General features: G+C 35.5%; 3 protein-coding genes across 7 annotated transcripts in view; 1 reads left to right on the top strand and 2 right to left on the bottom strand.

The window, feature by feature from the left end:
• The window catches only part of col17a1b (collagen, type XVII, alpha 1b), a 31,780-nt gene extending 28,044 nt beyond the window's left edge, over positions 1-3,736 (bottom strand). For 2 of the 5 annotated variants that reach the window (XM_073873247.1, XM_073873248.1), the window contains exons 1-6: positions 3,494-3,736; positions 2,267-2,331; positions 1,543-1,590; positions 591-698; positions 168-419; positions 40-87 (exon numbers count right to left, since the gene is read on the bottom strand). In XM_073873247.1, coding sequence (XP_073729348.1) covers positions 40-87; positions 168-419; positions 591-698; positions 1,543-1,590; positions 2,267-2,321 — 511 coding nt within the window. In that variant the 5' untranslated portion in view covers positions 2,322-2,331; positions 3,494-3,736. Of the gene's footprint in view, positions 1-39; positions 88-167; positions 420-590; positions 699-1,542; positions 1,591-2,266; positions 2,332-2,430; positions 2,453-3,493 lie in introns of all 5 variants that reach the window. The other 3 variants (XM_073873245.1, XM_073873244.1, XM_073873246.1) reach the window with 3 other exon arrangements.
• Positions 3,737-8,057: 4,321 nt separating this feature from the next.
• Positions 8,058-9,462, top strand: sfr1 (SWI5-dependent homologous recombination repair protein 1). The gene is made up of 3 exons (XM_055170604.2): positions 8,058-8,337; positions 8,631-8,948; positions 9,039-9,462. The coding sequence occupies exons 1-3, from the start codon at positions 8,245-8,247 to the stop codon at positions 9,228-9,230; spliced, it is 603 nt and encodes a 200-aa protein (XP_055026579.2). The 5' UTR covers positions 8,058-8,244; the 3' UTR covers positions 9,231-9,462.
• Positions 9,349-26,976, bottom strand: cfap43 (cilia and flagella associated protein 43). The gene is made up of 38 exons (XM_055170603.2): positions 26,888-26,976; positions 26,342-26,595; positions 25,779-25,875; positions 25,173-25,340; positions 24,932-25,082; positions 24,603-24,765; positions 24,434-24,513; positions 24,198-24,329; positions 22,665-22,781; positions 22,492-22,572; positions 22,244-22,392; positions 22,038-22,141; positions 21,792-21,956; positions 20,588-20,751; positions 20,330-20,497; positions 20,070-20,200; positions 19,729-19,888; positions 18,971-19,069; positions 16,144-16,221; positions 15,923-16,048; positions 15,601-15,705; positions 15,355-15,471; positions 15,006-15,191; positions 14,715-14,921; positions 14,382-14,471; positions 14,124-14,204; positions 13,889-14,014; positions 13,518-13,637; positions 13,249-13,356; positions 12,716-12,802; positions 12,540-12,628; positions 12,253-12,457; positions 11,922-12,034; positions 11,666-11,825; positions 10,448-10,612; positions 10,150-10,227; positions 9,857-10,010; positions 9,349-9,622 (listed from the first exon to the last, which is right to left on the bottom strand). Exons 1-38 carry the CDS (start codon positions 26,914-26,916, stop codon positions 9,450-9,452), a joined length of 4,980 nt encoding a protein of 1,659 aa, XP_055026578.2. The 5' UTR covers positions 26,917-26,976; the 3' UTR covers positions 9,349-9,449.
• Between the last annotated feature and the right edge of the window lie 73 nt (positions 26,977-27,049).

Genomic DNA, 27,049 nt, shown 5'->3' with positions numbered 1-27,049 from the left:
CTTTTCGAGTCATTTTTATGTGCCAGTAGTAGATGTTACCATAGTGTTTTCTTTTGGTCTCTGGGGATGAATTCTCACTTGAGCTTCCTAAAATTGATCACATGCTTGTATAAATACAAAAGTGAGTAAAACAAACAAAGAACTAGATTCATTTAACTCAGACTGACCATCATAATGACTGGAGTGAAGGGTTATGGTTTTCTTTTCCACCAACAGAGGGGCAATGCAGGAGTCTTGTGTTCTCCTTGTGCCATCAGTGGAGCTGGATCTCAGCCTTAGCCCTGAGTCCAATCCAAAGACGCTCTCAAAACAGTCAGCAGAACCACCACCTGACTTCCTGCTTAGGCTCACAGTGGTGTCCTCTGTCAGAAATTCAGTGGAACCAGATCCGAACCCGCCAGCACTCGCGCCCCCAGATGCTGAAATACAGACGCAAGGCCGATTTTAGCTCAGTGTTATTAAATGTTTATACAGACTTTTATTTTTTATCAGATAAAAAAATAAGACATTTTATCTTATATGCAAAAGCTAATAGAATCAGTTGTGCCAGTATTAAATAAAAATGTAATGTAAAGATAATGCATGCTTACAAGAAAAGAAATAAGAACCGCTGTTGCTTTGGGTTAAAATGTTCCTATCCAGGCTAGAAGCTCCAGTGTTACTTGACATACCCTTACTGGAGGACGCAGTGAAGCCTCCTGAAAGTTATAAACATGATAAACTGCAGCAACTTTGACCACATATTGCAAAAATACAGCCGTACAGTACACCGTCAGAAAAAGGTACAAAACGCTGTCACTGGCCTGGTACCCTGAAAGTTTAATTTTTGTACCTTTATGGGTATACAAAATGTTGTACCTTTTGGGGTACAATATTAGCCTATACCGTAAGGACCTATTGTGTACCCTAAGAACATTTTTTTTCAGTTAAATTTTAGGGGGGAACAAAACAGTTAACTGTACCTTTAAAGGGATACTTCACCGATTTAGCATTCAGCTTTGTATCTGTAGAAACCCGGCAGTATTACTGAATGACCATGTTTCCCTCCCTCATTTCCCCCTGAGAGGAGAGATATCTGCATTTTGGTTCTGCAAAAAAGTCCTCCGATGATGTAATATGACGATTTTTGCATCATCGGAGGACTTTTTTGCAGAACCAAAATGCAGATATCTCTCCTCTCAGGGGGAAATGATGGAGGGAAACATGGTCATTCAGTAATACTGCCGGGTTTCTACAGATACAAAGCTGAATGCTAAATCGGTGAAGTATCCCTTTAAAGGTACACAATAGATCCTGAGGTACAGTTATGTGCCCAAAAAGGTATAAAATTGTATTTCATTTAGTATACATGTAAAGGTACAAAATGAAACCTTGGGTACCACCACAGCAACAGAAAATTTACATTTTTGTAAAACAAAATCTGCAGTGTATGGCAAAGTACAGCTTTAAACTCACAGACTTAAATATTTAAATAAATTATAAACTTTAAACAGAGAAACTGTCAGGAACGTGAATGAAAAAGGATGAATTACGCTAACTTACGTGGTGGTAGAGATGCAAGTCTAGTTGTTGTAATTGTTTCATGTATGCCTGTTTTTAGAGAACATGAATGTGTTAAGAATTTGTTCAGCTCGTATTTAAACAAACAAATTCTGAAGAAAATTGGACCTGAAATAAACTTAAACATTACATACAGTTAAAGGAATCGTTCACTTTAAAATAAAAATTCTGTCATCATTTACTCATCCTCATGTTGTTCTAAACCTGTATGAATTTTTTCTGATTAACACAAAAGAAGATATTTTGAGAAATTATGGTTAACACACAGCAGTAAGTGACCATTGACTTCCATAGTAGGAAAAAAATATTTTTGAAGTATTGTGATAAATGACTAAGAAAATATTTTGATAAATGATGGTAAGCACACAGTTGACGGTTCCCATTAAATTCCATCATATTTTTATTCCTACTATGGAAGTCTATGGTCACTTACTGCTGTGTTTTTACCATCATTTCTCAAAATATCTTCTTTTGTGTTCATCAGAAAAAATAAATTCATACAGGTTTAGAACAACATGAGAATGAGTAAATGATGACAGAATTTTCATTTTAAAGTGAACTATCCCTTTAAGATGCATTTCAATAACATTACTGAACCACCAGATGGCACTACAAGTCTTCACAAACCAAACATCATCACAAAGGATTCAAAACATTTAAATTAACTCAGTGCAAGAGGAAAAGTTAGTGATCAAAACATTCCTACCTTTGTCTCCTAAACTTCCTCCTGAATAGTTTCTATGCTGTTTTAAATCGTCCATTCCATACTAACTGAACAAAGATAACATTCAATCAGTATGTAGTTAAGTTTTTACAAACAGTAAATGTAGTAAAACTTCTTTAATTTGAACTACCAATTGTTGTACTCACAGTATAGATCTACATACATACACTGTAAAAATGAAGCTTTAAAGAATTTAGTATTTGTTAACCTTTAATAAATGATCAAACATTCCTTTTGGACTGTGTAAAATTACATAATCTTTGGTTTTGAAACTAAATCTGGAGAGCATATGGAGAAGTGTTAAACTCTGCCTGTTTCCCACAGCAACAGGTTTTAACAAGAAATGTAATACGCGAAAGCACAGTAACAAACAAAAGTTTTCTTCCTCTTTCCCGGCAGATTCCTCTCATATTTCAATGCAAAATTATGCTATACAAAAGCTTTTCCCAAGATAACCTTATTTCAGTTATATCCAAACGGCAATCAAAATTGGCACACGTCTAGCAGCATTAATAAAGAATAGTGCCCAAAGGGATAAAAATTTGTGCCAACAAAGGCTTGCAAGGACAACTACAGAGTCTCATATTTGCACTAAAAAGAGTGAAGCTGTTCATCACCACCACCACACCCTCCTCACATCTTCCATAACAAATGGAAGACCAACTACTAGTTAAATACAAACCACAATAAATCAAAAGCTGGACAAAATGGACAGTGACTCATGTTGTGCAATCTATATATTGTTAGTAAGGATTGTCAATGCACAGTTGGTTTTTATTCTGCATTAGACTTTTAAAAAGGATTCTTTTTATTGGAAACTTTATTTGCACATCCACACTAAAGTTTAAAATTATAATAATTACAATCAGATGTTTATGGTTTTCTGGCTTTTAGATTTTTAAGATTTGACAATCTTTACTGAAGCATGTGGGATTTCAAACTAAACGAAAAACGCAGTCGAACACAAAAGATCCAGATCGAAAGAATTCTTATTGTTCATGTTTTAGTATTGTCAAGGGACGTAACAGATGGATATAATCTATGGATAAGGAGTGCATGTTTCGAGGGAGATCATAAGTAACGTAATACTACAGGCATTACATTTGCAAATAATTCTTATTTTCTCTCCATTATGTTACAAAAAGAAAATACAAAGTAATAATGCAAAAAAGAAGAAGTGTAAAAGTAAAATTATCCAAAATGCTTTACCTTTGTTCCTTGCAGAGAGAAAAATGATGTTGGCTTCTTTAATAGAGAGAAAAAAAGAGAAAGTCCAGTTAAGCGTCCACTGGGGAGTTGTCCGTAATTTTCACCTGTGTAGTATGTGAATGTTGTTGCCTGAAATCTGATGTATTCTGTTTAGTTTCTTGCTTCTTTTACAGGCAAGTTTTCACAGAACTCCTGGGTTGGATTTTAAACTGAGCCACTCCCCTGTCTTTTTGGCAGGTACACACACACACACAGACAGACTTTGAAGAACACAATGCCCTCAGGAATCACAGTTTTATCCTTTATGATTCTGCACACTGAAGCTTTAGATCATGTTCAGATGAAGGCAGGTGTGGCTGGACGTCTAAATAACTTCACATAGAATAAAGACCCCACTTCAAATCTTTGAAAGTGGGATTAATCTACCACTGTTGGCATAGCAGTGTAAACACAGGTTTTGTTTAGCTTCAAGTTGTCTAGCGTAAAACAGATCATTTCAGACCTTGTCTGTGAAAGGATTTTCCCTGTTGAGATTAGGTGTGTGCTATGACCTGCCCATGCCCCCAACCTTACAGATACCTAGTGACATTATTAGATTCAAAGCAAAACATTACTTGGCGGCAGATTTGGAGTATGCTTTTTTTAATGACGCTATTTTCATTTTAGAAATAGGGTTTCCTTGGTCATCTGACTGGCTTTTTATTGCTTGGTTATGCAGTAAATATTAAAACGTTGATTTTTTTTATTGATTTCACATTTGTGTTTTAGAAAATAACTAAGTAGCCTAATTAGTAAAAATATTTGTTCCATGAAGTACAGAAATCATTAAACAAGTATAAAAATTAATTAGCAATTACATATAACATTTGTAGTTATATCTAAAAAAAAAATCTATTCCTAAACTGAAGAAATACACGTTTTTTAGAGCAACCATTATTGCATATTATTTTACCTTGCTGAATGATGATTAGAGGATCAGCAACTCAACTAATCTCTATTTGTACAATAGACACAACACTGGACAAAGACATTCATTCATATCATCATTTTTGAGGTATAGCCGCCCTATAGTCAGGTTTTTGACAAGCACTGACTTGATTTGATGCTATGATGCATAGTGCTATAATTTATATTACTCACTTCTCATTATCTCAATTAACCACTTAAATTCCTGCTGAATCATGAACAATGCAGATGTTCCATATCACATTTAGACACAAAAAAACTTTCACCATGGAAATATAAAGGAGTTGCTTCCCTAAGAGCCATGTGCTTAGTTTTCTTGGATACATTCTTTCCTCTTACCACACCCTACTGATACACACAACAGAACACACATGACTCACAAAACTCCACCCCTAATGCTTTCTCTTTCTGAGACCAGTGTCCTACACCCCACACAAATTATAACAAAACATGCTGAGAAGTGAAAGAGCATGACCAATTTTTGGCTATAAAATGATTCATCTAAAAAAGCCCTGCAGCAGGAGAGAAAATGCTTTTAGTGATAGAAGCAAAAGGTCATAAGATCCCTAAACAAGAAAGTGGCAGAATTAACTGAACCACAAAAGTAACAGCCTTCATTTTAAATGATAGGTTTTACTTTGAGAAAGTGTTTCGCAGCAGGGTGCGTGCAGAAGACGCTTGCTGAAAATACATTTCTGAGCACATTTCAAGCATTTTTTAAACCAGATATTTAATTGAGTTCATCACTTCACTAATGAATCACAGTTTGACTTTAAGTCAACATTGCCACCAGATGTTTTAACTTTTTTCATGGGTGCAGTCAAACTGTTCCAAAAAATGCACCACTAATTCTTCTCATCTGGAATCCTAAAATGTGAGGGAGAGGGATTTTATTTGCATCTTGTGCCAATGATACAGGTCAATGACCTGAACTTTCTTAACTTTTTTCTGGGATCTTTTTCTCTGTTTTACTTGTTCTTCTGTTAATAATAATAATAATAAATTTCATTTTTATAGCGCTTTTCTCAAACTCAAAGTCGCTTTACAAGGCAGATAACGATTGCTATAATGAGTGCTAACTGCTATATATACAGTATGGGCGAGACACACTGACTTACTCCCTGCACTTTTAGTTTTCCTCACAGCCTTACACTGAAATTGTTCATATTTTTGGGAAAACATTTAGTTTTAAAGGGACATTCCACTTTTGTTTAAAATATGCTAATTTTCTAGCCCCTCTATTTGTCGCACTAAAAAATAACCAGAGAGTTTCGATATTTTTCCTATTTAAAACTTGACTCTTCTGTAGTTACATCATGCACTAAGACGGACAGAAAATTAAAAGCTGCGATTTTCTAGGCAAATAAGGCTAGAAACTATCTCATTCATTCTGGCGTAATAATCAAGGAATTTGCTGTCGTAACATGGCTGCAGGAGGCGCAATGATATTATGCAGTGCCCCAAAAGCTCAGAAAATTGCAAATCTTCTATCGGTCTCAGTACACAATGCAACTACAGAAGAGTCGAGTTTTAAATAGGAAAAATATTGAATCTCTTTGGTTATTTTTTTGCCGGGTCTAGCGCCAGACCCGGAGATCAGCTGAATGGATTCCAAAATGGTAATAATCAAATGTTTAATTCTAGGGGAGCTGGAAAATGAGCATATTTTCAAAAAAAGTGGAATGTCTCTTTAAAAGAATACTCAAACTTTCCTCCAAACTAATTCACCTTATCAAAAATAAAAAAGTATAATCCTGTAATTGGCTCTCTTCCAGATTAAGTCTTTTCTATCAAGAATAAAATATATTATAATCTTATTTTAATAACAAAACATTTTAAGCAAAGAAAAACATACAGAGAGCATTTGGTTAATATCATTATTTTATTTTTGATGGTGGTTGCGGTTATCACTTTTGCGTCTGAGCTCCTTAATTTCTAATAATATAAAATAAAAACATTTAAGAATTTAAATAGATAATATCAATGTAATCACTTTATTACTATGGTTAAATTGGCATTCTCTGCATTTTATTTTATAAGTTTGCCACCATAACTGATGCAATGATCTGAATGTTATACCTGTTGATTGAAAACTGACAATATCATTCAAATTAATATTTTTAAAGATGTTGTCGAAAAAGATGTGGGGGATGTAGGCCTACCAACTAGATAAGTAATTCTCAAAGTGTGGTCCGCGGACCACTAGTGGTCCGCCAAAACCCCCCAGTGGTCCGCCAAAAGATGACCTAAACTAGGCAAGTCTTTATACAATCGTCACTTATTTAAGTAGATTTTTAATGCACTTGCAAAACTGTGATATCAGTTCTTGCAATTCTGTTTTAATAATGTAAAAATGGATCGGTAGCTAAACCAAAGAGGAGTCAAAAGAAGGATCAAGCGTCAACTGAAAGCAGCTAAAATCCACGGATCTATTAGTTTTGTAATGTACTAGTTTTTGTTTCATGTGTAAAATCCCTGTAATTTCAGTGATTTTGGACATTAAGGGGAATTTTTTTCAGCATTTTATTGTTACCGTAGTTACAACCATAGACTTCATACACCCACCACCTCAGTTTTAAACTAATATGGCTCTTTGGAATGACATTAAGTGGGACCTAGGCTGTTATACTATGTTATGTTTTTTTCATATGTGCAGTTTGTTGTTCATATTAAGCTGTAACTCATTTCACATTTACTTGTTCAAATGAAATAAAATTCATATAATAATTTCTGAACATAGCATTGCATTTGTGTTTAAAAAATTAGTTTTTGACTTGAAACAGTTGCATATTAAACTTAAATTTAGCTTATCCTTCCTATTTTGTTGTTTTTTGGGGGTGTGTTAAGAGTGGGATTCTGTTAGGTGGTCCTCAGAAAAAAATTGGAAGATAAAGTGGTCCTTGGGCTGAAAAAGTTTGAGAAACACTGAACTAGATGAATGATGCAAAATTGTGATTGTATGATTTTGTATTCTCCTATTGTTGAATTCAATAAAAAAATCTCAGAATCTACAGTCTGATGAGAAGCTAAAGTGCATAATGACATCATTGTTGACATTAAAGACTATGTAAGATTTGAATGCTTTTTCTGTTCTTTCAAGCATTTAATAAAAATAAAAATATATTTTTTTCTTTTATGAATTTGATGTTAATTTTTTGTCAATTTTTGGGAGCACACAAGTTCATTAATGTCATTGAGGCTAACATATTGATACTAAATGCAAAATATTGATTGTACAGGGACTGAAGCGATCACTGGCTCAGTGGCGGCAGTGGCTCAGTGGTTCATGGGGGTTGTCTACAAACCGGAAGGTTGGTGGTTCAATCCCCGGCACCACCGGACCAAGTGTCGAGGTGTCCTTGAGCAAGACACCTAACCCCAGCTGCTCCCGACGAGCTGGCTGGCGCCTTGCATGGCTGACACCGCCGTCGGTGTATGAATGTGGGAGTGAATGGGTGAATGTGAGGCAAATTGTAAAGCGCTTTGGGTGGCCATAGGTCTGTTAAAAGCGCTATATAAATGCAGTCCATTTACCATTTACCATTTTACTTTAGGCTTAACGACTACATTTCCCAAGATGCTGACGTGGTAAAGACAGCCCGGAAATGACGACAGCAATAATGGCACCAGCACCATTTTTAAACAACACACAGCATACTTGTTTACAAAAAGAAGATTGGCTTTTGCATGTTTCTTTCTTTTTGTTACAGTTTTTACATAAGCCAAAATGTGACATTAGGAAGCCGTTTCTCCTGTAAGCGATTTTAGGTTTGTTGAAGTACATCATGGAGACAACGCCGATAAAACAGACAATTCATGAAACTAACATTACACCGAATACAACACGGTCTTTATCAAGTAGCTCAAGTAAAGCTGAGGTAACGTTACAGCTTATTACTTCATCAGGTTTGCTAATATTGTTTGTCTGTTTATCGGATGCTAACATTAGCAAACATGTTATCATGTGCTGTATCTGTATCCATAGTCTAAATATGCCACTGGTTAATCGTTGTTTATTTACTAACACACTTTTTTATTTTTTTTATTTACTAACACACTCTCAGTAAATAACCGTTATATTTATGTTAATCGTTTTTAATTAATATATTGAAGTAGGATATTTTGGCGGTCATATTACTATTAAAATGCTGTTTTTGCCTCCCCTATGCAGCCCATGAGTGCCTCACTGAAGGCAAGGTTAAAACGAACACGGCGCACATTCACATCCCCCATCAGTGTTGTGAAACGCCTTAAAATTGAGGATGACATCCAACCACAGACTTCACAACCAGAAGACACTTACCACAACGTGACTGACGACAGAGAGAATGAGACTGATATTAACCAGAATGATATGAGGGAGCAAAGAGACTGTGAACATAACACAGAACATGACTTGATTCAGCAATGTGAAGAACTAAAGAAACAAGTTAAACAGAAATCAGAAACCTTGCGAAGATTAAAGATGGTCAAAATGTATCGAAAAAAGGTACCCGATTGTTTCTAAATAATTACTTCTCAACAAAAGATTATGTTCAGTATGGTTGCTGATGTTTTTTCTTGTATTACTTTTTTATAGAATGACCTGACCCAGCTGCAGACGCTAATAGAGAAATGGAGAAGCTGTGCCCAATCTGTGCTGTATGAATTACAGAATGAACTGACCACAGAAGGCCAAAAAATGAGCCTTTCCCAGCTCATAGACAATTTGGGGTTAGATGACAAAATACTGCACTTTGATAGGACAGAAGAGGACTTCACAGACAATTGACATTTATTGCATACAATTCTTCATCTTTGTTTAAACTGGTTGTAACAACCCTCAGCTGAATAACATTTGGATAGTGAAACTGTTCAGATCATATATGTGCACATGTTTTTTTCAGGTTATTAATTTTTTGGTTATTTATTGATTATTTCTTGTTGTTACATGTTAATTGAACTAAATAATTTTACGTTTGAACCCAAAATCTGTAATAATAAACCTCAGTTATGCATCCTGAGCTGGAAAGACCGGGAAGGTCTTCTTGCGCAGTTTCTCCACCTCATGCCTCAGTGAGATGATCTCTTCAGATTGCATTCTAGCTTTGTTCACCAGGTTTGTTCTTAGAGTAATATTTTTGTAGCGCTGTTCCACCTCTCTCTGCTGGCTGTCTCCTGTTCCTGAATAAAATGTAAAAGATTATGAGAAACAGAATAAATGTTTTTACCACAGCTAAATTGAAATGCTCAGTGTTTGTGAGACAAAGTCATTGAGCCTGATTTATAAAAGACGAACAGAAGAATAATTTATGCAGAAATGTTCTGTTTATTTTATGAACAAGACCCATTTTGAGTTGAACTATTATGATACTCATGAAAATAGTTTATTCATTTTTATTAATACTTGGTAGTTACCAGCATCCTCATAAATCTTCCTTATCTCTGCGACAGTTTTCTTCACATCAGCCACTTGCAAATCAAGGGCTTTGTTTTTCTCTTGCATTTGTTTGATCTGTTTGTTCAGATGATGTAGGCGTTTATTACAACACTCAGTTTTCTTCTGATAAGCCTGGGCAAAGAGAGACAAGTGTTATGTCTGCTATTAAATTTGATTAATGAAATGATTGAATACATGTGCTGAGTAGGCCTAATATGCATTTAGCAAAGCCTAATATCTCAGGTGCTTAAAAACGATTGAACAGATGTACCGTGTTTTGCAATGCTTTCGTCCTCTCTATTGTGATCTGCTTTGACATCTTTTTGTCATGATCTGTTTCATTCAGATACTAACACAAAAAAGGGTAAAACATAAATAATGAATCAGTATTATGTTTGAACTTATGTAATAAATGACTTAAAACAAGGTTTGCTTTAAGTAAAGGTAAAGGTTGTGCTGAGCTATAGTCTATCAGTGCAGATTTTGGGTCAATTTTTAATCATACAATAACAATGAATTAAAATAATACAAATATTATTTAAATAAAATAGTAAATCTTAAGTCAAAACCTCTCGAATCTCCGGAGAGATGCGCAGTAACTGGATGTCTCTGATTTTATTGGCGAGATCTTCCAGCTGCATGCTCATTCGCGTGTGCTCCCACTGCTGTTGTATGTTTTTTTTGCAGACGTCTTTACACTTCACCATGGTGTCAATCTTCTGATCTCCTAAAGCCTGACAATAATGAACACATCAATAATTTGTTAATGAATTAAACAACAAAAGTACAAGCTAGTGCATTTTATTAGCAATATACATTCGTTGTCAATTTGATCAGAAGAGACAATTTAATAATATTTATATATAATTTAATACATTATAATTTTTATCATGACACTATTACATCAACTTTATTTGTATAACACATTTAAAAACAACCAAAGTTGACCAAAGCGCTTCAGGACATCACCCTCTAAAAAATGCTGGATGGTTTTTAACCCAAGCTGGGTAAATAGTGGACAGAACACACAGCTGGGTTAGTGCTGGGCAAAGATTAATCGCGATTAATCGCATACAAAATAAAAGTCATTTTAGGCATAATATGTGAGTGTGCTGCTGTGTGTAATTATTATGTATATATAAATACACACAAATTCATGTATGTCTTTAGGAAACATTTACATGTGTATATATATTTATTTCTATAAATAAAAAATATACATACATATATATATATATATATATATAAAATGTGTGTGTGGTTAAATTTACATAATAATTACACACAGTACACACACACATATTATGCAAAAAAAAAAAATTATTTAGTATGCGATTAAGGTAACACTTTATTTTACGGTGTCTTTGTTACACATGATACATGTAATTATTAATGTAATAACAGTTAATTATGCATAATTACATGCAACTAACCCTAAACCAAACCCTAATCCTAACCCCAACCCTATAGTAAGTACATGTTATTAATGATTATTACTTAGTACTTAAATGTATAATAACACTGTAACAGTGAAACCGTAAAATAAAGTGTGACCGCGATTAATTGCGATTCATCTTTGCCCAGCAATAGAAAATAATGCATTTCTTAAAATGCAAATGTTTCTTTTACTTAGTTATAAATTACTCTGTTTATCCAATGATGTAAAATGATTTGATGATCATTTTGTTTTGTGGAGAAGTAGAAAGAGTTAAACTGCATGCACTTAAAGTAAACCACAAAATGTTATAGCATGACCAATTTTTGCATGGAGAGACTTTCCATCATACCCTGATGGTGCTGTTTAGGTCCTCAATTTCACTGCGACGGATCATTCGAGCATCTTCATAATTAGCGATGAAGTCTTTAGCCTCCACTTCCACCAGACCTTGCTGCAGAACAACCTGCACCATACAGTCCAATCTGAACATCTCCTTCTCTTCGTTGAGACTAGGAAAACAATATGAAATTATGGTCAGAGGTATTAATAAACATCTTTACTTCATTGCATTCAAAAAATATTTAAAAATGAACTAAAATTCTCACCTATTAAGAGCAGCAATGAGATTTTTAATTTCAAGGTGAGCTCTCTCATCCTCATCTATTCTTCTCTGCAGAAAAGCCTGCATCTCTGCAAGGGTCAATGCTTCTTGATTTATCTACAACATAAGTGTGATACACCTATGAGTATCACAATGTTAATGTCTATTGTTTTGATTTTAATTTATTCATGTCTTTATTTTTTTATATAATTTAATGATGATATTGCACTTTTCATGACTTTAATATTAAAGTGAATCCATTAATCCATTACATTTTTTCCAACACTTCTAATTAGCTTAATCTAAAGCTCCTTTGCATGTCTATTTGTTCTTACCTGATGTTCACTTTCCACTTTGGTCTGTCTGGCCAAGCAAAACTTCTTCCAAACAACCGGATCTAATCCTTGAGGCATGTTCTTTGGAGCATCTAGTTCTTCCATTGCCTTCATCATAAGAGTGAGTCCCTCTGATGCTGCTGTTCCTAGCTGAGCACCCTCCTTAAACAGGTTATTTTGTGTCTGTGTTTTCATCCTTTGAACCCTGTGACCATTACATCAAAGGAAAAATACTAGAAATACAGTATATGAATGCATCACTTAAGTTTCTTTATCTGAAACAATACCTGGGTCTGCGTTTGTAAAGCTTAAAGAGCTGTTCAACAATGTTACCGGGAATGCCACCAAACTCTTTTCGAAATCCTTTGTCAAGTAGCTTCAAAAGGGAAAATTATTCTTTAGGGACTTAGTGGAAAACAAAATGCAGTGATACAATATAGGTGTTAGATGCTTATGACCTTACCCTGTCCTCAGCGACTGCTTTTTCGTACCCGTCTCTAAACTGGTCAACAACATTGTTGTATTTTTTTATTTCTTCCACAATTTCATTCTGTCAGGAAAGAGAGGTGACTCATATGCCAGAACATTGAATGCACAACATTCTTCAATATAAATGGATTAGCACGCCATACAAGTTTATTCCTGCATGAGATTTTTTATTGCTGTCCTATCGACAGCAATTGTTTAAGAATTAAGTGCCAATTTGTGATGCCGTTTCCTTACACAGTAAAATTATACACAAACAAGGCTGAATAAATCACAATATCTACATATAATTGAGGTCCTTGCAGAATCTGGAAAATGTTGACCATTTTGGAAAACTTTTTTCGAAATTCTGTGTGCAAACGTTCTGTACACATTTCTCTTTGAAATAACTTGTTCAGGACACGACCAAATTAAAAACAAACTTTAATTTTCAAAATGTTTTCAAAATGTTTTCCAAATTCTGCAAGGTGTATGTAAACTTATGACCTCAACTGTACCAACAATAATCACCTTTACAATTTGTGCCTTCTCAAGTTTAAAGCTCAACTGTTTCTCTCTATTCAGGATCTCTTCTTCAGTTTGAACAGCGTGAACCAGATTTGCAATCTTAAGCTCCTCCTGACAGGTAAAAACAGTAGTGACGTGAGTCAAAATCTTTAAGTACAATGAACAGATAACATTAGATAAGTGCTGTACATACAGTAGCTGGCAATCCATTTAACAGCTAACCTTTGAAACGGTAACATGCAAAAACATATTTTTGTATTGTATCATCTTACTTGGTAAATAACCATCTCAGATTTCAGCTTCCTTTCAAACAGCTTAACAAGTCTTTCATCAAAGGTCTGTGTAGCCTCTTTTACAGACATCAGCAGTTTCTTCATTTCTGTCTGTAATGCCTAGAGCAAAAGTGAAACGTCAGAGAGTATAAATAGGGTCTTGAGTTTTAAAGTGATTTGAAATGCAAGGAAGTGCCTGCTTTGAAGAAGAGTTCATAGAAAATTGGCATAAAATGAAGCCATATACAGTAATAGCCTCGTAAACAATGTCACATATTTTTTAATGTACTTAACCACTGTTGCAAAGGCTCAATATTGTAAGATTATGACTATAGGCAAATTTTCTTTTTTTATTTTGCGACAAAACACACCTTTCTGTGCTTTTCTTGCTCCTCTTTCAGCTCCTTTGCTTTTTTCTCATACACTTTGAAGCTCTTTCGTTCATCTTCTGTCCACTGTACCTCTGGTTTTGACATAAACTCGGGCTGGGGTACTTCCTATAAGTTAAACACATCTTATAAGTGATTTACACCTTTTCTGTATTTTCTTCTTCTTGGTACAAAGCTTTCCTGTCTAAAACTTTCCAGTAAAATCGTGCCCCCTCACCATCCTCAGGATATCCTCTTTTTTGAGCTCCAAAACTCCACCCATCATCACATTAAGCGCTTGATCTCTCATGTTATCAGACTGCAATGAAAACAGCACTCTGTGAATAACACTGGTTTGCATTTGGTACCGGTAGTACCTTTTTGTATTGCAGTTATATACAACTGATGTGAATCGATAAAAACAGTTGGTAATTTAAATTAAACCATACTTTTTTGCAAGTTATGAAGGGTTAATTGTTAAAGCACAATGTAATACTTTAGCTGCAAGGTGTTGTCGATCTTCTTCCTCTCTAAGTTTTTCTTCCGTTTGTCTCTGCTCGGGGGTGAGGTATTTCTCTACCTTGATCTAGAAACGCACATATTAATTTGCCTGTCAGGTCCATTATTCAAAACAACAAATCAAAATTAATGTGAGAGCTTTCCAGAAATTGTGAAATAATTAAAAGGCGTTAGCTAAAGTCTGTAGTAAATTTTGAACGGTTTAAAACGGGTCTATGTTCAGACTTGTTAAAGAAGACTGTCGGTCTTGGTGCAGAATTATTCTTGAATGGTGCAGAAACCTTAAACCTTATAAGATCTTACGTGTTACCTCTGAGTCAGTCACAGTAAGGGCTCTCTCCGGACACTCATTATTTGTAAGAGTGGGTTCCCATAAGGGTTCACTTAGGTCCAGTTCAGCCATAATCTCAGAGATACGCTTGTTCTTCTCTCTAACACGGTTGATCTCCTGTTCCTTCTGCTTGTACACAGCCTCAAATTCTTCATTAAATGAGATCTTTACTTTGTAGATAACGTCCTTTATAAAATAGCCATAAAATGAAGGATATTAACACATATAGTTTGTTTTTATTCAGAAAGTTAGAACAAGAACAGCAATCACCTTCAGTAAAGTGACTTGGTTGATTTTTTCCTCTCTGGTGTGTAAGTTAAACTGGTTGTAGAGGTAAGGGTTGAAACCTCCATACAGGGAACTCAAGCTGCCTGTGACAGCAGGATTTTCAGTATTACTGTCGTCTGATTCCTCCTTTTCCACTTCTTTCTTTGTATCTAGAAGCACATCTTGGAGCTATAAAGAATATTGAGATTATTTGTGTCAAAATTTGTTTAACCTGAACAGAAACACTTTGCCAAGGGTAAGTTATGTTGAGTATCAGTCGAGAATATGGTTGCTATAAGAAAATCAACTGTTTTCAAATATTTCAGTATTCAGTAGTGTTTTATTTATTTACTCTTGAAACTGCCTGTTCAAACCGCCTCACGGTCTCAACCCTATGAAGCTCAGCAAGTTCCTCCTCCGTGCGTTCCTTCATAGGGTAGTTATTCACCTCGTGTTCTGAATAGAAGGCCTAGGGCAGCAAAAAGCAAGATGCTTGGAAACCATATAATGTTTCTAGTAAGTATAGTTTAGTCAAAATAAAGTCTGTGGATATTGATTCTTGGAGTGCATATTTCCCCTTTCTTTTAATGGTAAATACCTTAATAGCTTTTCCTTTGACTTTCATAGAATCCCAACATTCCCTCTTTAGAAGTTCCCTCTGATAGCACTTAGCCAGATTCTCCATCTCTATCTCCTTCCTCACCTTAAATGACATAAATACACTATTAAAATCATGCACAAACACAAAACATCATACAGTAAGCATCCAGTATGTTCGATTATGTAAGTATTGTAGTGTACATACTTTTAATTATTACTGAATTAATTTATTTAAAATGATAAAGTAGTATATTGTAAGTACTATGTTAATATATTGTATGAATTAATATTATCATTTAAATATAAACTGGCAACAATACCCTGGCAACTTTCTGGTCTGCCTCATTCTGCATTCTCTGCTGCTCTTCCACGTCCAGGTTAAACTCATGTAACTCAAGTTTTTCTATGTCTGGCAGATTCTCATTCTCATGGATCAAAGCCTGGATCTGCAATGATCCAATGACATTTAGAACAAACGTCTTCAAGAATTATATGTACGGTACAAGCATTATGGTGTTTCTTATAAAATACTTTCTCTTACGGTGTCACGTAGAACCTGTATATTTTTTCTAACAATGTTTTTCGTCTCAAAATACTGCATGGCCTCCTCTTGACAAACCTGTAGAGATCAATGACCCCAATGAAAAATCTCAATAGATTTGACATAATTATATACTGTAGTGTAGATTTTGATATAAAATCTATATAATGTAATAAAATCTATATAATAATAATAATAACAATATAACAATATAATGCTTTATTCCTGAGGCTCTTGAAAACTGCAATGAGAAACCAGTATAATAAATCACTTTTAGAAATTCTAATCTAAAGCACACTTTTAGGTAAAAAAAATCCCTTGCAACAAACAACTGTATCCTATCAATAGTGTAAAGTGCTTAAGAAATTATATTTTATTATGTAATGTGTTTATGCTAGTATTTTTGGGGAAAATATTTACTTTACTCAAATACAATTCCAACTGAATGGTTTAAAGGAATATTCCATTTTCTTAAAAGAAAAATCCAGATAATTTACTCACCACCATGTCATCCAAAATGTTGATGTCTTTCTTTGGTCCGTCGAGAAGAAATTATGTTTTTTGAGGAAAACATTGCAGGATTTTTCTAATTTTAATGGACTTTAATAGAGCCCAACATTTAATACTTAACTCAACACTTAACAGTTTTTTTCAACTAAGTTTCAAAGTACTATAAACGATCCAAAACGAGGCATAAGGGTCTTATTTAGCGAAACAATTGTAATTTTTGACAAGAAAAATAAAAAATATGCACTTTTAAACCACAACTTCTCGTCTAGATCTGGTCGTGATGCGCCAGCGTGACCCCACGCAATACATCATGACGTCAAAAGGTCACAGAGGACGAACGCGAAACTCCGCCCCAGTGTTTACAAGTATCGAGAAAGAGGACCATTCCTACGTTGTTGTATGTCAACTGATACTAATTAATGTCTTTGTGTCAGTTTATTGTTTACAATGGTCCGCAAATGTGCGTTTTATATATGTAACATGTGACCTCCCTTCGTCACTACGCATTTACGTTAGGTCGCGCTGGACCGGACCTAGACGAAAAGTTGTGGTTTAAAAGAGCATATTTTTTATTTTTCTTGTCAAAAATGACAATCGTTTCGCTAGATAAGACCCTTATGCCTCGATTGGGATCGTTTATAATCCTTTGAAACTCCGTTGAAAAAAACTGCTACGCGCCGAGTCAAGTGTCAATTGTTGATGTCCATTAAAATGAGAAAAATCCTGCAATGCTTTCCTCAAAAAACACAACTTCCTCTCGACCGAACAAAGAAAGACACCAACACCCTGGACGACACGGTGGCGAGCAAATTATCTGGATTTTGCTTTTAAGAAAATGGAATATTCCTTTAACTTGTACTTAGTTATATGGTCATGAAAAAAATATATTTTTTAATTTCATTTATACTTTTAAACAAAACATAAATATTTCAAATGTAATTATTACAAGGATAATAAACCTTAGCTTGATCTACAGTGTATGAACCGTGGACAACAAGACATTCCAGGCTTTATAGCAATACCCCTGTTTAAGTGCCATAGTAGAGGTTTGCTTCATTGGGATTATATTTCGGTGTGCTAACTTAAACAAATGCCCAGTGCCATCAGATAAGACTGCTAGGACAACTTCCAGACACCCCTCTTTGGGTCAAGAAGGTCAACTTCAGTGCTAGATCGGGAAAGATGAAAAGACTTTTCATTGGTCCAAAAGATTATCACTCCCCTCACTCTCATCCTATGGCTTAAGATAGGGTGGCCATAAATTTCACTCTACATTCTTTCATACACAAAATGGAAACAATATGGTGAATATGGAATCATATTCACTAAAGACTTGGTATTTTGTAAGTTGTTTGGAAAGTGAAAAATGCATATAACAATTGATTAAAAGTTTAATGCTGAATTTTACACTATGCAAAAGAACTCACAGTGAAGAACACACTCGGTGAGCCCCTCTGACGTCAAGAGAAAATCACAGCCATGAAACAAAAAGTGCCAAAATGCAATCTCCTACTTATCCGAAAGAGAAAATTCCCTAGCTGGTGACCTAAGGCAAAGGAGGGAGGTCATCTGGCACACCACTCTCCAGGTGATGTGTGACCAAAACACCTCTAGTCTAGTGTCTTGTGTATGGCATCACTACATAATTGGTGTGCCAAACAGTATGTGGTCCTGTTTAAAAAATTATAATTTAACTCATTCCTCAGTTTGTAAATAAATAAATAAAAAATGTACTCTACTTAAAAAAGAAACCTAAACAGGCAAGCCATCCAGAGGGTTTAAAATGTCTTAATGGTTTTGTTTTATAAAGCACTTACAAAATTGTTTCAATTTGTTGTTTCCAACTTCATATAAATCATGTTTTTGAGGTGGGGCTTTTTTCTAGTTGGAGGAATTTCTGTAGGTCGAGTTTGTTTTAAGTAAACAGTGCTTCATGAAAAAGTTATGCCTTGTCCCATCCCTTCCATGACCTTATTTAATTATTTTTGCAAAGAAAATGTGGAATGTGTGATTCAATTTAATGATATGGCAGTATGTCCGAACTGATATACTTGTCCTTTTGACATTTTCAACAGTGTGAAAAACATTTTAAGGGCATAGCAAAAGTGTGCAAATTGGTATGCAGCCATTGGCTCTGACTAACCAAGACAGAAGAGGGAAATTTCTATCCCACTCATATGTACTAATTAAGATTTATGGTTATTCTTTCATAGAAAGGAGTTTGCCTCTGGCCATGTATCTTGGCATATAAAATCGTACAAAAGGCACACAGATCTTTTTAAAATAGAGATAAATAAATGTAAGTAAGAGAACTAACCACAGCAAGTTTCCTATCAAGCCAAGTTAAACTTATTGGAGATGCGGAGTAGCTTTCTTCCTGTTCAGCTTCATCACTCGTCCTTCCGTTAACACTGACCTTCAGGAAGAATTCAAGAGAAATGTTTATCATGATGCTTTTTAAAGTACACTTTAATGTCTCATTACTTGTTTGTAAATCATTTAAGACACAATTACTATAATCCCAATTCAGAAGTGCCGAAATAGGCTTTATGCCCAGCTGCGCTACTTCCTGAACTTCAGCCAGCTCCTTGTTTCCTGTCTGCCATTATTGGACAAACTGATTAATACAGGTGTGCCTGACCTCAGTAGTCACAAATAAACTGATTAATCCAGGTGTGCCTGACCTTAGTAGTCACAACAACAATAATCAGATACACCTGGATTAATCAATTTGTCCAATAATGGCAGACAGGAAACAAGGAGCTGGCTGAAGTTCAGGAAGTAGTGCAGCTGGGCATGAAGCCTATTCTTGACTGTATTTAAAGTTATACACAATGTCTTGATTTTATTTGTTGAACCCAAATCTTAATAGTAAATTATATTTTAAATTTAAAAAAAATAATAATTACAAAACACAATATTTGCCCAGCACTTTATCAATTTTAGCATTACACCATGACTTTGTATCGGGAACAAAATGTCTTCAACATAAAACTAAACCATAAAACATAATCTGAATAAACAATATAGTGCCTAATTTGTATTAAAACAACATAAAGTGATTACATTCAATACCTCTCCTATATTAAACGAAGTTGGGGACTGTGCTTGCGGATCCCAGTCACACATTTTGTTGAGGATGGTGTTCTCTAAGGATGCTTTGGACTTAAAAGAATCAGTTATCCACTGGTACTGGGCAGCTGCATTTTCTTTGTCAGCATCAGAACGCCTAAATCTGTTTAATTTGAATGTATTTTTGTTTCAGGTTTAGTTTGAAAGCTTTAAGGGGTATTTTTAAAAAGAGAAACAAAATAACATTTTTTAAAATCTATTTATCAATGTTCTGCTGTGATATTTCTCAGTTTAATAAATGTATCAGTGAAGTCTTCTTTAATGGCTGATGGAGCATTTGTCACCTGAGCCTGCAGCAGACAAGAGAGCCATCCTTCAGGCCTGTAGTGAAGAGGGACCGACTGTCTGGAGTGAAACAAACAGAGCCAACTCCACCCTGCCAAAATGAGTGGCATTGCAGCTGCACGTACCTGTCCTACATGTCAAAGGTGCACAAACATAGCTGTAAGAAATTTGGGTTGTTTCCTAAAAACATGTTGCTCCTAGCCCAGTGCACATAAACACAAGGGAAATTTAAGAATGAGTCATTCTGAACAGACAATACCATTGTGGAGATCTCACAGACTCGCAGCAGTCCATCCCTGCCAACTGTTGCTAACCAGGTTTGGTGAGGAGAGACCTGTAGAAATGCAGGGCTTAACTGATGCCCCTCTGCCTCCTTCTCTGGGATTAGCTGGAGTGGTTCTTGTACCTTGGAGATGTTTCCTTCACTCTGTATATCACATGAGAACTAGTTAGGAGCAGTTCCAAACAAACAAAATAAATCTGTCATTGACTGGGAATGGTATTTGTTTTACACAACCTCGGGGATAACAAATCGCTGCAAGACTTTTTTCTCTTGGCAGTAACCAAGTATCTTGTTGGTGGCCAAAACACACGAGCAGAGAGTGTTAGGGAGCTCATACAGACAGCTGTGAAGGACTTCTTTTCGCAGGCAGCCGCGAACATCCACACAACCTGTTGAGTCTGGGAGTGGCAAATTATTTTTAGAAACATTGCTGGAATTGAGACAGTAATAATACAAAAAGTATTTGGAATCTTGGGCCCAAATATTTTTTATTTCTTCCTGTTTTTATACAGTGTTAAATAATGTTTTCTCCAAACAAACTTCAGGGTTCCCACACCTTAGTTAACTTCAAATTCAAGGACCTTTCAAGAATTTTTCAGGTTCAATACCCTCAAATTCAAGGACTAAATGTTACATTGTGTTACCTTTAAAGATACATTGTTACAGTTTCCTTTAGAGGGAACTCGCGCTGCGTCACTGCGGTGACACTTTGGGGACGCCTCCAAGGTAAGTGCTATGTAAGGTAAGTGTATATCAAATTTAACCAATGGTTTAGCTTAACGACAAAGACTGGGTGATGTGGGAGCCAGGAAGTACATCGCTATCTGAAATATTGCCAAAGACGCCGTTACAGGGACGCAGGAAGTATGACAAGGGAGACGCAGCGCCTCGTTCCCTTCTCAGGGAACAACAGTTACATACGTAACCCGAGACGTTTTCACGTGTCAAACACAACTATGCAAAAAAGCATTTTGGTATAAATCAACATTTGCATACAGAAGATATAATCATTTAAAGCGAACAGTTTAGCACGTGTGCTTATAAAGTCTAGAATTTTTATGAAATTATCCTACACTACACAGGAAATAATATGGATTTTTTCCCAGAAAACTTCTTGCATAAAATAGATTCAAGCACTTTTAATGACCTGTTACTATGTATGTATATTTTCATAAATTTCCCATGGCCTTGAATTTTTTCCCCAGATTCACAAACTTTCAAGGATTTTAAGGACCCCTGAAACTTTCATTTGTGATTTGCTTAAGTTTTCTTTAAAATATGACCCTTGGTTTGATACTTGAATGCAATTACAAATAGATTTACATTTTAAAGTGTGTCCTAAATATAAACACTTTTAGTACGTATGATTTTAGTATGTTTAGTATCATCCAAACATCGTTTGCCGAGCACACGGAATTACAAAGTATTTCTGAAGTACCTGTGAGCTGCTGTACAAACAAGGTCAGTAGCAGAAGCACACTTCCATTGTTGGGTTGTATTTCTGTCTTCCCCTCTACCTGTTTACTACATAGCACCAGCACTTTAACCTGATTCTTCTCTTTGTTATACTGAGTAGACAGGCTAATAATGGCACCTGGAACCTCTGAAATAAAGTTAAAGGATATCTTAGAAATAATAACTCCAAATACATAAAAACTACAAAATATGCTATTCTAAAAAGTACCGATCCATCCAATTATTTCAAATCCTTTTGACGGCCTTGCATCCAGCACAAAAATGCGTGCGTCTGATGCTCCAGTGATAAGGAAGTTGCCACTTTGATCAAACCTATTCAGAACATAATACACAATCGAGATTCAGTCCACAAATTAAATCCAATCAACAACACACATGATAGTTAAAAAAAAAGTACCGAAATCAGAAACTCACACTATATGGTCTACTGGAACATGGTACAGATGAATTCTATGTACTAGTCTGGGCTTCTCTTTTGCAGTCATCTCTAAAAACAAGACGTCTCCTGTGACTGTCCCTACAACAGCATACTGTGCTATGAGGCAGCATGCCATACTGGTCACCTGAAGTTAGGTTAAATAACACAGGTTTATATATAACAAACTGATTTATCTGATAAACAATTACTCTGGGTATTGTGTTGATCCTCTAACATAACTAACCTTTGTGTGCAGAAAGATGGAGCCCACACACAGTCCACCATCAACAGCCCACAGTTGCACCTCTCCTGCCTCTGTGGCTGACTACAGTAAAGAAAACATGTAATATGAAATAATGCAATGCAATAATGGCATTTTTCAGTTAATTAAGTCATTGTCACTGCTATTGTTTTTACCAAACAGATGTTTTTATCAGTGTATAATGGAGCAACAGCCACAAAATCTCCACAGAGGACATCCCGGATATTGACAACTTTGTCCTTCAGCAATGGTTTGAATCTGTAAACACAGCCCTAAGAAGAAATACCAAAACTCTAATCAAGATTTCTTAACGTTCAGGCATTCATTCTGGCATAAATATGGTATATGTGATGAAGATTTAAGTCACTGCATTATGGACAAAATGTATTAGTTAAATAATTTAAATTGTGTTGAAAAATATATACATTTATTATTTGTCATGATTAAAGGGGACATATCATGAAAATCTGACTTTTCCCATGTTTAAAGGAATAGTCTACTCATTTTCAATATTAAAATATGTTATTACCTTAACTAAGAATTGTTGATACATCCCTCTATCATCTGTGTGCGTGCACGTAAGCGCTGGAGCGCGCTGCGTCGCTTCGATAGCATGTAGCTTAGCCCCATTCATTCAATGGTACCATTTAGAGATAAAGTTAGAAGTGACCAAACACATCAACGTTTTTCCTATTTAAGACGAGTAGTTATACGAGCAAGTTTGGTGGTACAAAATAAAACGTAGCGCTTTTCTAAGCGGATTTAAAAGAGGAGCTACATTTTATGGCGTAATAGCACTTTTGGGAGTACTTCGACTCGGCGCAGTAACACCATCCCTCTCCCATTATGAGAGGGAGAAGGGGAGCGGACTTTTCAGGCGAGTCGAAGTACTCCCAAAAGTGCTATTACGCCATAAAATATAGTTCCTCTTTTAAATCCGCTTAGAAAAGCGCTACGTTTTATTTTGTACCACCAAACTTGCTGGTATAACTACTCGTCTTAAATAGGAAAAACTTTGATGTGTTTGGTCACTTCTAACTTTATCTCTAAATGGTACCATTGAATGAATGGGGCTAAGCTAAATGCTATGGAAGCGTCGCAGCGCACTCCAGCGCTTACGTGCACGCACACAGATGATAGAGGGATGTATCAACAATTCTTAGTTAAGGTAATAACATATTTAAATATTGAAAATGAGTAGACTATTCCTTTAAGTGCTATAATTGGGTTTCCAATGCTTCTATCAACCTAGAAAATGTAAAAATGATGTCATAAGGAGATCTTATTATAATAATACCACCCCTTATTCTGCACTATCCAACCACAGCACTGCCATTTAGTGCAGAGAGAAAGAAAGAGAAAAAATAATTTATAGCACAATTGAGTTTGAATTGCATCAAACCACCATCATTGCCATCAGTGTTTGCACTTTATCTGCTCATTTGCATTTTAAAGGACACACCCAAAACGGCACATTTTTGCATACACCTACAAAGTAATTAAAGTTAATTTAAACATCATATAATAAATTATCTATATGGTATTTTGAGCTAAAACTTTACATATGTGCTCTGGGGACACTAAATATTTATTTGACATCTTAAAAAATTCTTGTGACATGTCCCCTTTAATATAAAATACATAGCATTTATTGCATATTCATATTATACTATTATAATCTCACTTACTGTACTGTAAGTTAGTAGAAGTGTCTCACAGTCAGGAGAAAATATCATAGCTGATACTGCCTCATCTAAAGCCCAAGTCTTAACCACCTCCAGTTTATTTCCTTTAATTTTAATGTTTCGTAAAATGCGTTCCTGCAAAGGAATTTCAATTATTCTAAACATAAAGTAACACCACAAAATAAGATCCCTCTGTATGGAAGGCTTTCATCAGGGAGATAATGAATATCATTTCTTACATCTCCTGCAGCAAAGAGATTGCAGTCCTGCAGTGCTAAGCTCTGAAAACTGCCCTTCTGCAGGGAAGTTTCACTGTCATCTGCGATAAAAAAATTAACAAAGCAAAAATACATTTTATTAATAAAAGTTTATTCTTTTTTATATGAAGCACAATAAGATAGCCCTTACCATTAGTGATTGCATTAGTTTGGGGATTGTATAGAACAGAGATGATTAGAGTATCAGGATTCACACAAAGCAGAAAGCCTTCCTTGCTACCAACGTAAAGGTTTGATGAAGATGACCAGCAGATGGCACTTGCACACATCCTTGGTTTTATTTGTTCCAAAGGCTGTTGAGACATACAAAAGGAAGCCTATACCCTTTTATTATGATGATAAATTATTGTTTTGATTGTAAAAAGTCCTTAGGAAAAATGTAGTTTAGATTATTTGAGATGTCTATGCAGCAGGTTCATCTTATTATGAAACCACTTTATGTTAAAAAAAATCCAGTACCACATAGTTGTCAGCTCTGTCCCCACTCAGTCCAGCGATTGCTGAAATGGGCATCTGGGGACCTGAGTATGTCATTTTACTACTGGGTATATGAAATGGCTTTGCCTCATGCTCAACCACTGAACCATCAACGGCAGGGAGATGAACAACACTGCAAAGCAAACAAAGAAAAGACAACTGTTACACTGAAACTGTAAAAATCAAATAACAGTGACATCTGCTGGTGAGACACAAACTCTACCTAGGCTTCATCAAATGAAAGTCGCCACATTTTTCAACATTCCAGATCGTGAGGGAACTTGAGTTTAAAGCACAAATTTGACACCAGTTCATGGGATTAAATACCAGATCTGTGATGTCCTCTTCCACTAGTGGATGGGTACAAAGTGGAACACCACTCTCCCAGTTCCTATAAGAGTTGAGGTTAATCACACACAAAACCAAAACTGCAATGCCAAATGTAAAAAAAAATATATGCTAATCTCACAATACCGTAAATAGCATAACACTAAAAGTGTTTATATAATATTTAATTATAAATATGACAAAAATTGACACTAGAAGCTAAGCTATGAATACACTATTGAAGCTATGGCATTTTCAAATGTCCACTACAATAGACTATTTCCATTAGCATCTCAGTGTTAAGTATTGCTCAAGTGCAAAAGCTACTGTCATACAAGGATTGTGATATTGTACTTTTCTTCTGTTATTGGCTTGATACTTGGTACTAAGCGATTAATGACCCACCTTTGACTAACAGCTCAGTTTCCTAAACTTTATAAAAAATATACATGCAAAATGAGATTTGTCAGTGAGACGGGTTAAAAGCATCTCAACATTTTACCATAATGTGATGGTGTGTTCAGGTATAGAGGAAGCACAGGCTAAATAAGGACCAGCATCACACAGTGTCAGAGTTGTGTAGCCAAGTTTAGCTGTTCCTAAACAACAAAAACAACACCATTAGTAAAATTTGTATACACCTGTAACAACATTTAACATTTTGAAAAGCAGTAAATGATGTCTTTGCCTGTATGTGCAGGGAAATAAGTCAGATCTAGGTAAAGGATGTTTAAAGGGATACTTCACCGATTTAGCATTCAGCTTTGTATCTGTAGAAACCCGGCAGTATTACTGAATGACCATGTTTCCCTCCATCATTTCCCCCTGAGAGGAGAGATATCTGCATTTTGGTTCTGCAAAAAAGTCCTCCGATGATGCAAAAATTGTCATATTACATCATCGGAGGACTTTTTTGCAGAACCAAAATGCAGATATCTCTCCTCTCAGGGGGAAATGATGGAGGGAAACATGGTCATTCAGTAATACTGCCGGGTTTCTACAGATACAAAGCTGAATGCTAAATCGGTGAAGTATCCCTTTAAGTGCTTCTGAATCACGACTGACCTTTCAGTTCACACATGAGCTCAAGCTCTGGATAGTTATAGATAAAGATTGAAGGATGCAGCTTCAGGTCAGAAAAGGCAAGGATACTGCAAAGTCCACTGGTTGTAAAGGCTCCAATGCCAGAACCAGGAGTCTGCAGAATCTTCCTCGTTTTAGTTTCCACATTGAGGAAAACAATGAAGTTTCCGCAGGTGTAACACGCTGTTTCCTTGTCGACAAATTTCACGGTACCATTGGTGTATCCCTGCACCCACCTTAGACAAAAACAAATACTTATTTTTCTATTTATTGTCATATTTGCACTGATACGCGAACAAAATATTATTTTAGGTTCTATTTATTAGTCGTTTTTTCCTTTGTTTAGATTTTAGGTGCATCTTTCTTTACATTCGCTTTACATTCGCTTCACATTCGCTTCATACAAATATAGAATCGACGTAATTTTGTTTTTTAGACACAGCAATCTCACATGCTACAAATGAGATATTAGTGATTTGAAAGATGTTTCTTTTTTTATTAAACAAATAATTTGAACAGTAAACTTACCGAACTTCCAAGCTTTCCAACACATCCATTTTAGTAGGTCAGCTGACCCTCTGAGCGTGCGTCTGTTTCCATAGGAACTGGTGCAACTTTAGTAAGGCCGGAAAAAAAAAACTTTAGTAAGGCCGTTGTTAAAGACTAGTTTATTCATATATACTACTACTA

This window comes from Misgurnus anguillicaudatus, chromosome 11 (assembly GCF_027580225.2).
Source record: "Misgurnus anguillicaudatus chromosome 11, ASM2758022v2, whole genome shotgun sequence".
NCBI classification, from domain to species: Eukaryota; Metazoa; Chordata; class Actinopteri; order Cypriniformes; family Cobitidae; genus Misgurnus; species Misgurnus anguillicaudatus.
This window is presented reverse-complemented; position numbering and strand designations above follow the sequence as displayed.